Here is a 13,658-nt window from a genome sequence, read left to right as displayed (position 1 = left end):
CTAATTCCTCGGTCACAATCAAACATATTGAACTCCCATGAACACGTCTTTTGCATCTAACCATCGTGTGCAGTTGCAACACCTCTAACAATTTGCCTTGGATTCTGTCTGAACATAAGAGCTGTACAGCCTGAATCTCCAGGACCTGTGCCACAAACGGAGAGCGGAAACGTTCCAAGCAGAGAGGAGCGCGGTGGAGACGAGGTGAACCTGAAGGCAACCAAAGCCTCATTACAGGTTGCAACACGCGTTTCAAAGAAAAGGCTCACACCACTGTGTAAACATTCACATTTGGTAATCTTTAAGATATAGCTGAGATAGTAACAGCACAATGTTAATGGAAGGAGGTTGGCTTGAAAGGTGGCTCAGAAAAATTAACAACCACTGATCTTTAGATGAGTCTGACCAATAAATAATGAGGGTCAATCTGTCATCCTATGCTAGCTTATTAAAAATATATGGTATTGGCGTGTTGGCCAATGCATAACAACAAATTGCTGTCCTGCAATGCCAAAGATATGTTTCACACACTTAACATCTTCTATCTGATGCAACAAGCTTTGCACATGTGTATTTGGGGATTTTCTGCCATTCTTCTCTGCAGATCCTCTCAGGCTCTTTCAAGTTGACGACAAGTCTGACCCCCACAGCACGATGCCACCACCGCTATGCTTCACTGCTGGGATGGTATCGGGCAGGTGATGAGCGACGCCTGATTTCCAACAGACATGACTCTTAGAATTGAGGCCAAACAGTTCGATGCTGGTTTCATCCGACCACAGAATCTTGCTTCTCACAGTCTGAGAGACCTTTAGGTGCTGCTTTGCAAACTCCAAGCAGCTTTCGTGTGTCTTTTTCTGAGGATAGAAACAATCCGGTCTCTGAGCTCTGCAGGCAGTTCCTTCCTCCTCAAGGCTTGGTTTTCTGCTCTGATATGCACTGTCAGCCGTGAGACCTTATATAGACAAGAGCGTGCCTTTCCAAATCATGTCCAATAAATTGAATTTACCACAGGCACAGTGTTTCAGTCAGCTTCTCTTTGTAGCTGGAACAGCAGGGGAGCTGCTCGTGCTCGGAGGACTAGCTTCCCCGTCATCAGCAGCAGAGCTGCTAGCATCCTCGCCTGTGGCCAGTTTGAGTGCGTTTAAAAACTGCAGATATTTTGTCCTGACTTTCAGATGTCTGGAGTCGATGTCTGTCAATCTTTGGTTTTAAAAGGATTTATAACACTTGTTGGAAAGCTTTTATTGCACTTAATGTAACAAGTTGTCAACCTGTCTCTCCTCTGTGTGTGTGTGGGGGGGGATAAGACACACAGACGGTGAAACAGAAAGAGGAGGCCGGGAATGGAACGCGACTGTTCACATCACAGCAAAAGGCAATAGAGGCAGCAAGTTGAAAATGTGATGAGTTAATTAGGTAAATCACAAAAATATGTATGTGTGTGTCTGTGTGTATCTAATTTTTTAATGTTTTAAATCTTTTTTCTTTGTTTTCGTGGAGGGGCGGGCCTCAGGACAACTGGGGGGTATTCCATCTCAAAGATGTCAGTGCAGTGACGTTCTGTCACAATCAAGGCAAGCGCTTGTCCGATTAAAGCTAAAAATAGATCGATACGAAATTGGACGTAATATCTCTCCTCACATCTGATCTCAGAACAGCTTTCGGTCCCATAAAGGATTCGATGCCTGTTTGCATCCATCTTGTAATTCAATGCTCTCTAGTGGCCGCAGCAGGTTACTGTCTCTGAAAGCTAGCTTGACCACCAGCCGTTCTACAGTTTCTGTCATTTTCATAGACGTGACCGTGTCCTGTTGATAAACGATGGGGCTTGTTAAGCATTTATTGGACATTTGCACATAACCCTGTGCTCTTAGACGGGTGATCAGCCATAGCCAGAGTGTGTTTGTTAAACTGCTCTTGAATCAGCTTCCACCGTCCTGAGATCAGTTATGATATTGCAGCACAGTACACATGTGTGTGGTAAGGAAACTTGCACATTACAAAATTACATCAACAGTCTTCTCTTCCTAAGTGTTAAGAAGGAGCGGGAGCAAGTTAACAGCTAATTACACCGTGATTTAACATCACAGTGCAAGTAGCGCGGCTCCTTTCAGGAAGAGCTCAGTATGTAGGTTGTGTGCACACGGTGAGTGCACAAGGGAGAGAGAGAGAGAGAGAGAGAGAGAGAGAGAGAGAGAGAGAGAGGGTGTATGAAGGTGAAACTGGCAACTGGAGCAGAGTCTTACAAGCAGTACAGCTTTGCACGTAGCAGTGACTACAGTTCAGACGAACAGCCAGTAAAGGTTAACAAAACTGAGATAGGAAAATACAGGATTCTGCATTATAACTGTCTTGTGTCATTGCGTAGTAAACAGCTGAATCGTACACGGAGATTGGGCGTGTTCGGCTCTGCTTGCCCTTCAGTAAAAGTCATCACATGCCACTGTGCCACTCTGATATTTCAGTTTTTCCCTTTTTTTGATAGATTTGCAATAAAAATTCTAAAATTCTACTTTAGTTTTATCATTATAGAGTATTCTGTGTAGACTGATGAGGGAAAAATGAATTTAAATGATTTTAGCATAAGGCTGCAACATAAAATGTGAAAAAAGTGTGGTCTGAACACTTTCTGAATGCACTGTGTATCATTTTGGGGCATCTGCTGAAACAACTGTCTGTGGTTTTTCTCAGGAGGACAGGCTCATCCCCATGAAGCCCAAAATTTATGGCCATGCCAAAAGTACGCTCTGACTGTCAGTGTGGACACACACAAAGACAGCCCATGCATCACAAAACTCCTCTATCTACCCTGCTGTCCCTGTATGTTTACAAGGATGTCAGAGCCTTAAGTGATGAAGTTGTGCACTTTTAGCCACAGGTCTAATGACATGTCTCCAATCTTTGATACCAGGTCAACAAACTTGTTCATTTCTGCTTGGCAAATAGTCACACAGGCGTTTTCCATACAACGGCCCGCACAGATTCAGACCAACCCATGTAGATAAAATCACTAAGTTTCAACTTAGGTAACCCTTACATTAGCACACCTCATTTCACTCCTTTCAAACTAACTCATTTTTGGCTACACACCTGTGTTGCGTGCACTGCAGTAACTCAGTGGGGACCACAGGTTTTTTTTGTTTTTTTGTGCACAGTGGGGACATCAGTAAATTGTAGACACGGAAAATAACCTGAGTTACACTCTCATCCTGTAAACTGTGTGAGTCTCTGCACGCACACCTGTCACGTGCCATGCCACCCGTGACCACAAGTAAATTCTCTACCTGCGGGAAACACTGCGCACACATCGTGCCGAAACTGCTGCAGCATGGAAAACGAACGTCAGGTGATTTTCTGAAGAAAGTTGTCTTCTAAAAAGGTTTGTAGACACACTCACAACAGGCAAGACTGTCAGGAACTATTTTCTGTTCACCAAATTGTATCTGTCGAGACTTTTCATAATGAAAATGATTTTGAAGTTGAACAAATGCCGGTAAATTTCTTAAGGGAGACAAAGAACAGACAAAATGGGCCTGATATTTACTATGCCAAGGGATGTGTATTATTAAGATTTTAACAGTACTACTGCTCTTACTGATACTGCTTATCAAGCCATTACTTTAACACTTCTCATTGATCCTTATATTTATTTTTTAAGAGAAAAATTGAGCAGAATTAACATTATGTATTTTCTAATATGTACCATATAATATTAACATTCTTAAGCAGTAAACTGCAACAGCATTGTTTTAAACAAATCACTAATAGTTTAACCATTAACCCAAGTTTGTGTGATTTAGTTAGCTCCATGTGTGGGCTCCAGGCTACCAGTTCACATAACAAACCTGGGGCAGCGACAGATGAACTACGAGCTAACGGTCGAAAACTGTGTGTATTTCTGCTTGTGTGCATTAGATGTTTCGACAGATTGCTTGTGTTTCCGCCCTTAAATGCAAAAGACTTGTTGCACTTGTGGCCACGACCGTAACCACACTTTTGAACCTTCAGTTCTTTCACTAATAGCAGGATCTCTGTATGTTTGTGTGCTGCAGCGTGAGGGAGCTGCCCCCCGCCCCTCACACTCTCTCAGGCTCAGAGAGAGAGAGAGAGACAGAGAGAGAGAGAGAGAAAGATCTCTCTTGAAAATGCATCATAATCAGAAACAGAGTTGGGGAGATAAAATGTGTGAGATAACTTTCATGTGGCAATAATAAATCAGAAATCAAATTTCTTCCCTATGTCTCCTTCAGAACCGAGAGCAGAGCCGATAACATCGGAGCTCATCAACACCACGGTCTTTAACGACTCAGCAGCAGGGCCTATTTAATACTGGGTTTCAGTACCCATCCCTAACTGTGACCTGAATTAACCTGTAATCTTTATTTCTGCAGAGCGAAGTCAGTGTGCCTTGCCCCTCCCACACTGTCTCCACAGGCACACAGCAGCTGAGGGAAATCGTCACCAGGCATTTCTGATGGAAGGAAACAGCGCGTCTCCCCAGCCAGGTGTGTTGGGAAGGGTGTGCCCTCACAGGACAGCTAATGAAGGTGGTGTGGAGAAACTGATGACCAAACAGCCCCTGGAGCCACAACCCAAAGCCCTGAACTCCTCCCCTCCCCCCATATAAGCAATAAGGCAACACTTGTCACTCTTGAAAGATCACCATCCGCTCCACTGTCTCCGGCCATTACTGTGGCTCTGCTGTCTCCAGCACACACTCATCGCTGAGTGCTGTTTGTTTGTGTGCGTTTCTGAGAGCGCGCCCCCCCCCACCTCAGGAGAAGCATTAAGCTGCCGATATCTTCTCCAACTACTGTAATACCAGAGAGAGGGCTGGCAAGCAGCTGCTTGAGAGGCTGTAAGGCTGTCGGCTAATTAGACTGAGTATCGTCCAACAATAAAACCATCGTGCCACCACAGTCCCCACTCTCACACTTTCAATCTTTTTTTTTTTTTTCAAGTGCAGACTGCGCCGATGAAACACCACCTGGTGTCACGTTATGTCTGTCTACACTGACAAACTGCTTCCACAACCACAGTGGGCCGAGCTGAGCTGCTAGTTCTGGATGTAGTTTTCTTGAGGAATAGTTTGAGGAGGGAAATGAGGGGTGATTATTGCTAATTGTTGGCATTTAGTTGTGGATATGTATTAAGATGGCCTTTATTAGTCCCACACTGGGGACATTTACACACGTGCGTGCATGTGTACTTGGGTGTATATGCACACAAGGATGTATATGAATTCAGATGATGCAGGTATGTATCAACCTGTACATATGCCCCAAGCCAAAGTATACAGAATGCATGGTTATGTATTATTTTCACTTGTATGGTGGATATGTACAATATACCAGGAATGTATTTTATCTTTATTTACGTCACATATAAGCACATATGTTGTTTTTTTTTCTTCGTTAGTAAAATATTGTTCAGGAAAAAAAAGAATAATTTGACATTTTGGGAAATACACTTTCTGGCCAACAGTTAAACGAGGAGACGTACGCCACTCTCACATCTGCACAGTAAACTGTTAGCAGCCAGTTAGCTTGGCTTGGCTTAAAGACTGGAAACAAGGGGAAACAGCCAGCTTGGCCCTTTTCACTCCCTCTGAGAAAAATATCTGTCTCTTTAGCCACCAAATACTCCGTCGTGTTCACCAGCTGGTCTCTAACTGTGTCTGTCAGCTGTTTGCTGCTGAGCAGGTAGTGTAAGGTGGCTTTTTAAGAGTCTCTGCTCTCTGCGGGGGGGTCCTTAAGAGACCAAAACAAATATTGGAAAGGTCAAATCCGAACTGTAACACTTGCATAACAGTTAGAGAGCGAACCCACCACTAAAACAGCACCGATGGTCATGTGACCCTGAATATCCTCATCAGATCTGCATTATTGATTAATCTATTAATCTCTCAGTCTATAAAAGGTTTTTAAAAATGTGTTTCAAGATGCCATTTAAGTCGTCCAAGGTAGCACGGTGGTGCAGCGGTTAGCACTGTTGCCTCAACAGAAGAAGGTTTGCACTGTGATGTGAGTGTGAATGGTTGTTTGTCTCTATATGTCAGCCCAGGATGTATCCGCCCTCACCCAATGTGGATTGGTTCCAGCTCCCCCCCGTGACCCCACACAGATAAGCAGTATAGATATTGGATAGATGGAAGTTGTCTAAGCCCACAGCAAACAGTCCAAAAAGCTAAATATGTTCAATCTACTGTCATACATGACAAAGAAAAGCAACAAATTCTAAAGAGAATAACTGGCATATTTGCTTTCAGAGTGACTGAAAAAAATAAATCGATTATCAAAATAAACACTGATCCATCAACTAATGGATTTATCGACTGATCGTTGCAGCTCTAATATGGTCCTTAGAGAGTCCTAGGAGTTACATAAAGCATTCTTTAACTCAGTGGGGCAGCTGTGGCTCAGGAGGTAGAGAGAGTCGTCCACTAATCGGAAGGTTGGTTCGATTCCCAGCTCCTCCAGTCCTCATTCCAAAGTGTCCTTGGCCAAAATGCTGAACCCACATTGCCCCCGATGTGTCATCAGTGTGTGAATGTGCACGTATAGTAAAGTGCTGCATGTGTAAGGGGGAAAAAAGCACTGTGTGAATGGATGAATGTGGCTTCCATTGTGAAGTGCTTTGACTGGTCAGTAGCACTAGAAGAGTGCCATATAAGTGCAGCTCATTCACCTTGATTTCACACTTGTATTCTCCTCACAGTAGTATAATAAATGTTACACATGCTGCCACCACACAGCACACAGTCACACTGAACTCATTAGTCTCAGTGTGAATGTGTGCAGGCTGTAGTCCAGAGCTATGGCCTGTGTCAGTAGTCCTCTGCATTTTGTTTTGTTTTTGCAAAACATTCCTGCTTTTGTTTTTCCTCTAATGTTGCATTCACTGTCCTCCCTGTGCTTGATCTCTGAACACACGATCACCACGAACATTCAGTGTACACTTCCTCTCACACCAGGAAGTGTGCTGCCCTTCGCCTCACTCTGGACTTTGCTACGACAAGTCTGTCAGTTCTCGTTCACCCTGCCTTCCTGAGGGTCACAGACGCTCGCTCTGAAACCTCCTTCGCAAATATTCACCTTCCTGCTGCTGAAGTGCCTGTGAGCAGCACACTGAATCCTGAGCAGCTGCATGGCTTCTCTTCTATAGCTCCGTCTCACCTCTCTGCGATGGCAGGGTAGCCAAAACAGTGACGCACTGACCTTCAAATTAATTGCAGGTTATAACACTTACAGTCATTATAACAGGCGGTGTAGTAATGGACTATAATGAATCATGGATCTGGCTTTTAATTAATGGATTAATTTACTTAAAAGGGACAGTGTACAGCTCAAACATAAATGTCACCACACCAGATCCTCTCCCTCAGCAGGTCAGAACAAAGAAACAACACAATAACCAACAGCGCAGGCTTCAGCAGGTTCTGATACCTGTATGAAAAATGCAAACGAGTAGGAAATGTGGTCCCAGTAGGCCAGAGCACTGCTGTTAATGAATTACAAAAATTAGAGAGAAAATAAGGCATTTTATTTCTTTAAGTTCCAGCTTCACTAATTTCACCTTTTATAATTTACATTGGAGAGAAAAGCCACAAGGGGCTTACAGCAAGCGAACAGCAGAGTCTCTCAACACAGTCTACACGTATGCTAACATGCCCACGGTGATAAGTTTAGCAGGTTAATGTCTGTGTATACAGTATGATGTGTGCCATATTTAGCATGTACGCACGCTAACGTTCATAATGTACTAAGAAAGTACAGCTGAGGTTGATGGAAATGTCATTCAATGTCATTTGCAGGTGTTTCGTCACAAACCGAAGCACTGGGCTAACTTGCCCCGACCTGATGACAGAGACAAGGTGTCAATACAATACAGGATGACAGGATATCAACAGTGACCTCCTGATTCGGTTCAATTTCGATTCACAAAGTCCAGACCTGATTCAGTTTGATCTGATCCCATTCAGTTCTTGATGATTCACTTGTGGCTTCTCAGAATTTATCCCTTCACTTTGCTGTCAATTATAGTTCTTAGGCAGAAAGTTGGAATCAGCCAAAATCAGAATGGGCAGGTGAGACTATTGAGAAAAGTCAGAAATCAGCAGTGCCTAAGAAAATTGCAAACGGTGCATATTAAGCAAAAAATAATTAAAAAGCAGGACCCAAAATTAAGTTGAAATGCTTTTCTTTCAGTTCAGTTTGTGTAAAGCCTTGTAATGCATATTAATATGAGGCCCCCCTATATATTTTTATTTTCACTGCAGGATTATCCTAGCAGAAGCTGGTTACATTTGCATATAGATACAAATTTACGCTGTGTTTACTCTCCTCACTGACACAGACGAAAAATGAAAAGGCTGCATCAATCAAATCTCAGCTTTGGGAAGGGGAGAGGTTTGGGACAAGATGAGGAGGCAGAGAGAAAAGGAAGAGAGAGCAGGGGATGGAGATGAGCGAGGAAGAGCAGGTACACTGAAGAAAGTAAAATCTCAGTAAGATGAAATATCAAGGTAAAATATGCTTGTTTTTTGTCTGACAAGATATTTCCTCTTGCTCCTCAGTATTTATGTTTTTCACTTATTTCAAGCTTATTTACTTGTTTTCAAAGTCTCGACAAGGGAAATGTTCTTGTCTTGGCAGAAAATTTTGCTTTTCCTAAGTAATATTGCCATTATTTCCTTGCTTTGTTGTTGTTGTCCTTGAGAGCTGAGGATAGGCTCAGCATTATGTCCTAGTGCTGTTCAATACAAAAACCAACTCACCTGGTCCCATTCAAACAGTGTAGGCCTAATTAACACAGAGATATATGTTCTTTAGTAATTACAGTGGAACCTATGGGCTTAATTTACATACCTAGAATAATTATAGTGTCATAATATAGTATTACTGTATAAATAAACTATGGCACATCTAGTAAATGGAGTTTATTTGCCTTAATGGAGGCGACGATCGGTGAATCTGAAGCAAACCTCTGCTTGTCGGCAGCTCGGGAGCTGCCAGGAAGCCAGAGTGGCTCAGTGACTGTCCACACCGAGAGGCGCACCCTGAGCCCACAGCTCACAGCCCTGTTGAGTGTTTGATTCTATGGTTCAATGTATTAAATTAAAGTGGTAGAAATGTACATTATGCTGCACTGACATGCACCTTGAGATTACCCCTACCAGGTCTGTATATCCCTGCTTCTGGTGAATTGTTTTTAAAGATTTACAACACCCCCACCTCCTCCCCCCCGTTGCTTACACACTGACTATACGGGGGTGTGTGCATGTCAGGACACTCTGTGCGCAGCAGCTTCTGTTGTTTTCTGTTTTCTCTCTGTGGCGGTGGGATTGGTACCGACTACCAACTTTCCGGTGTTTGTGACCTGCAGCAGTACTTTAGCATCAACTTATCAAAGGGTCGGGATATGCTGCTGCTGAACAGCAATAACAGGAAAGTTTTACAAAACATCACTAGCAGCGACCCCATCAGCTCACCACCCCATCACAGTGCATGATAATATATCATAAAATGTTATCGTAGATTATCTTGTAGCACGTTCTGGCACAGTTGTGATGTATCCACGATGATTCAAAATGTGCCATCGCCAATAATGGGAGTGTCACAATGAATCTCTTTATGTGGATCAATACATTACATGAGGCAGTCATGGTGTGACTGATATTAGTCTTGACTGCTCAGTGTTATGTGCTGGGCATCACTTGAGAAAAAATACCCAAAAGAACCTAGTTCCTATGTGATACTTTCCACTACCTTTAGCCCACGAACAAATTCTTCTCTCATGACATCCACTCTAACACCACAACAGATCCAACAGCACCAGTGCTATCTCTTTTCCATATTTAAAATCTGTTGACGGCAATACATGAAATTCATTGGAATCATTTCCATGCAATATAACACGAGGCTAGGGAGGCACCAGAAACTGAGTTGGCAGCCTGCTATGTCTGAATGTAAATAAATGATGATGGAAATGATGGAACATTTTATAATAACATTAGCAAAAAAAAACAAAAAACAAAAACTGCATTTACAGCTACAGCGTGTAACTTTTTTAACTAATATTTTTAGGTTGAAATGTTCTCCACAACAAAGGCTTCTGCCACCCAGACTCACTGAAGAGCCTGGCAGCAGTGCAGCAGACATCCCCTTCTTCAGGTTCTGCACATCTGATTCAGGAACATAACTATGGACACCAAGGCCACATCTGTTATTCCTTTTTGTCCAGTTCTCATTAAAAAAAACAAAAAAACCGACAGTTCAGGACTCTTGAATATGACATTACACTCTAAAATTGTATCCTCTATTAAATTATACAGTTAAGAGAAAAAAACACAACTGACTCTTGGAGCTACAGACTTTTTTTTCTTTTTTTTTTGGCTCACACAGAATCCATTTTTGCATCAGTAAGGCTCAGTTTGGACATTTTCCCTCATTTAGGAACACTGTGTGGGCTGCACTCTTCTTCTCATGCAATCACTGCAACACAATATCTAATATATTATCCTGTTCTGGATGCCTCCTGGTTCCTCCAACACAATCCAGCGCCAAACGGAGCGCAGCAGACCCGCCCTCCTGAAACAGCCCGTGTTTTCCCATCCTCAGCAGGCTTCAACATCACCCCCCCCCCCCCCCCCCCCCCCCCCCACCACCACCACCACCACCACCCCTTACATCCTAACCCACGCTGCCGTGAAACTGAAAGTCTGAGCAACAAGTTCAACCTCTTCCCTCGGCGTGTGTTTTTGGCTCGGTGTCACCTGCATTCCTGTAATCCTTCAACCTGAATTTGCAACAAAACCGGTGCTGAGGGCAGGAGGGCCGGGATGAGCCGGGATGTGCCGGGACAGGTTGGTCGTGCAGTCGGCCAGCCGGGCTGCTATCCCTGCTCTAGCTCCTAATATAAATATTTATAACAGGAACAGAGACTTGCACGGGCACAGAGTGGGGAGCATGCACGGAGGGATCCCTGTGATGTCCACTACCACTCTCTCACAGGGAGTTTGAGCGCGGATGGTGAGTTCACACTTGATACTGATACTTTCTATCCCACATGAAGATGCTGTAATAATCCAGCATGGTGTAGCGTTAAGAAACGTGTCGGTCCAAAGTTGACCGAGAGGCTGCAACAGCTGCATGACGTCAGCCTGGACTGCGTGTTTACATCGCGTTCATGGGATAGTCAGCAGCTGGACCCTCACCTCGGGTGGTTATTAGTAACAGGCGTGAGGTGTCCGCTGTGGGGGCTCCAGCTGAGGCGCAAGGAGCGGAGTTGAGGGAGCGGGGAGAACTTACTTGAAGGTGAGGATGCACAGCGGTCTGTAGGACTTGTGGCTCGTGTTGTCCGCCATCCTCTTGCCCCAGAAGTCGTTGCTGAAGATGTTTCTGAGGCTGGACCCCGGCCGCACGTCCGGGTTGTTGATGATAGCCCACACATCGTCGTGCACCAACTCCCCGCGGAGAGAGTTGCTGTAGCACAGGGCACAGAGGGCGGCCAGCACGGCGTAGCGACCCGCAGCCCACACCGCCTCCGGCCGGACGGTCACACCGGGCTGCAGACGGACTTTCTTCTCCCGTCCCGGTGCTGTCATGTCGGGCTTGGCTTCTCCCGCGGCTCCGCTTGGCTGAGGATGAAGCTCGGAGCACCGGAGGATACGTCCATTCCGCCTGGCAGGTAGCGGCTGTGTGTGTTGTGGACTGCGGGGACGGTGTGGATGTGTTGTGGTGCCTTCAGGTGCGCTCAGGGAACGTCGGACTTACGGTTTACAGAAGAGCGCAGGTTTGGTTCGTGTATATTTTACTCGTCACTGCTTCCTTCCTATGCAAATGTAAAAGTTGATAATGAAATTTTTTCGTCTTTTTTGTATTTTATTACATTTAAGACTTCTATTTTAACCTCGTCTGGATCATTGAATTATGAATAGATTGGATAAATTGTATAGTTATATTATTTGATGTAACCATTTGTTGGTCTTAAAGTTTCCTAAAAAAATATATTTTTAAAAATATTAAAAATCACTTTTCAGCTTTCAACCACATCTCATGGCCTGTAGCTGGTGGTCTGTTGGGGAGAAATGTTAACAACAAAACTATTTTTTTCTTTGTTTCTTTCTTTGAGATCAAACTAAATGGAAAGTGGTTGTGTTATAATTAGCATAACACATAAAAAACACATAGGTGGGACAGTACTGGATGGAACCCGCAAAAAGTGGGGGGCTTAGGGTTACGAAGGAAGAATGGAAGGAATGTTTTTAACTGGCAATAATGTTACAATAAGTATTATTACTTATCAATACTGGACAAATGATATGGTCGAGCCATTAAAATTGGATATACGAGCTTATGTGCAGTTCCTGAACGCGGCATCAGCACCGAGAACCCGCCTGTGGACGCATGCGCAGGAGGACTGCCTCTCCAGGCGGACAGAATCATCAGCATCGGAAAATCAGTGCATCCTGGCGGTAACTGGACATGGTGCATGATTCCGATGGTGCAGGCTTGAAATTTTCCCCCAAACAACGATCTATGATGAACTAACGAGTCCGACAGGTGTCAGTGCCGCAGAGCCAGGCTGCAAGGATGCTCCTGCAAGAGAGGCACATAAGACATGACAGGCTAAGCAAGGTTCTTGCAAATTCGTATCTGCACATAAGCAATCCAGAATTGAAAAGTATGTAATTATTGATTATTTCAAAAGTTGAACTGCTGAACACATTATCATTGAAAAGTCCATTTTTTGGGGAAAGTTTTGATGAACTCTCCTGACACCTATTAGACAAATATAATTATTTTTTAAATATTGGTAACCATTTGTAATGCAGACTGCAATTTACAGAGTAATTTCACTGTATGAATAAGGCACTTATGAAATAACAACTGCTGTAAGTACAGTGGGAGAAAACAAAACAACGGGGAAGCGGCAAGGAGGTAACAAATGGGCATTTTAGAGAAAGGAGTAATTAATTGGACTGCAATACCCAGTAGGCATGTGGTAACAACCTATTTCTTGTTGTGCACAGTAGGAAAGAGGTTGTTAACACCGTTTCCCAAGTTTTCAGTTGGAGTATCAATTGGAGCCAGTCAATAATTTATTGGTACCTGATACCTGTAAATTGCAAGCTGTATTGTAAAGTGCTACCCTCATGTTATCACAAAAAACAGTCAACAGATTAATTAGTATTTATAAGACATTAGTTCCATCACTAAATATGTTGCAAATATGATAAAAGGCTTGAATTAACAACAAGCTGTTCATCATTATAAGCTTCACAAAGGCAGGATATATTGCAGAGGTGTTGCATTGGCTCTAATTCAGTGGTGCAGATGTAGTGCATTGCCAAACTCTGAAATCTAATCTGTGTTATCATCAGTGTTTTGAAAAAAAAAAATCTCTCTCCTTGACTCCCATTGCTTTTTTTTCCTCAATGGAATTGTGATAATCCTAAGGTCAAAAAGCAAATGAGAGCGAGATTTGAGAGAGAGAGACCTAGAGAAAGAGTGCATGTGAGAGAGATTGCCCGAGGGCAGACAGCAGAGTCAACAACATGCTGAACATCTGGTGTGTCCCCTCGCAGCTTGACCAACTCATTGCGATTCCTGTTGCATGGTGGCCAGCTGGTCACTGAGTGCTCAGCCTCCTGC

At 43.7% G+C, this 13,658-nt stretch overlaps 1 protein-coding gene across 1 annotated transcript in view; it reads right to left on the bottom strand.

Moving 5' to 3' along the window:
- The window catches only part of tmtc1 (transmembrane O-mannosyltransferase targeting cadherins 1), a 147,079-nt gene extending 135,206 nt beyond the window's left edge, over positions 1-11,873 (bottom strand). Inside the window, exon 1 of the mRNA XM_071501868.1 lies at positions 11,313-11,873. Within this exon, the coding sequence (XP_071357969.1) occupies positions 11,313-11,608 (296 nt within the window). The 5' untranslated portion in view covers positions 11,609-11,873. The remainder of the gene's footprint in view (positions 1-11,312) is intronic.
- Positions 11,874-13,658: the final 1,785 nt, after the last annotated feature.

This window comes from Trachinotus anak, unplaced genomic scaffold (genome assembly GCF_046630095.1).
Source record: "Trachinotus anak isolate AG129_WGS33_773 ecotype Australia unplaced genomic scaffold, CSIRO_AGI_Tana_v1 ptg000018l, whole genome shotgun sequence".
NCBI lineage: Eukaryota > Metazoa > Chordata > Actinopteri > Carangiformes > Carangidae > Trachinotus > Trachinotus anak.
The sequence above is the reverse complement of the archived record's forward strand: the minus strand, read 5'-3'. Positions and strand labels throughout refer to the sequence as shown.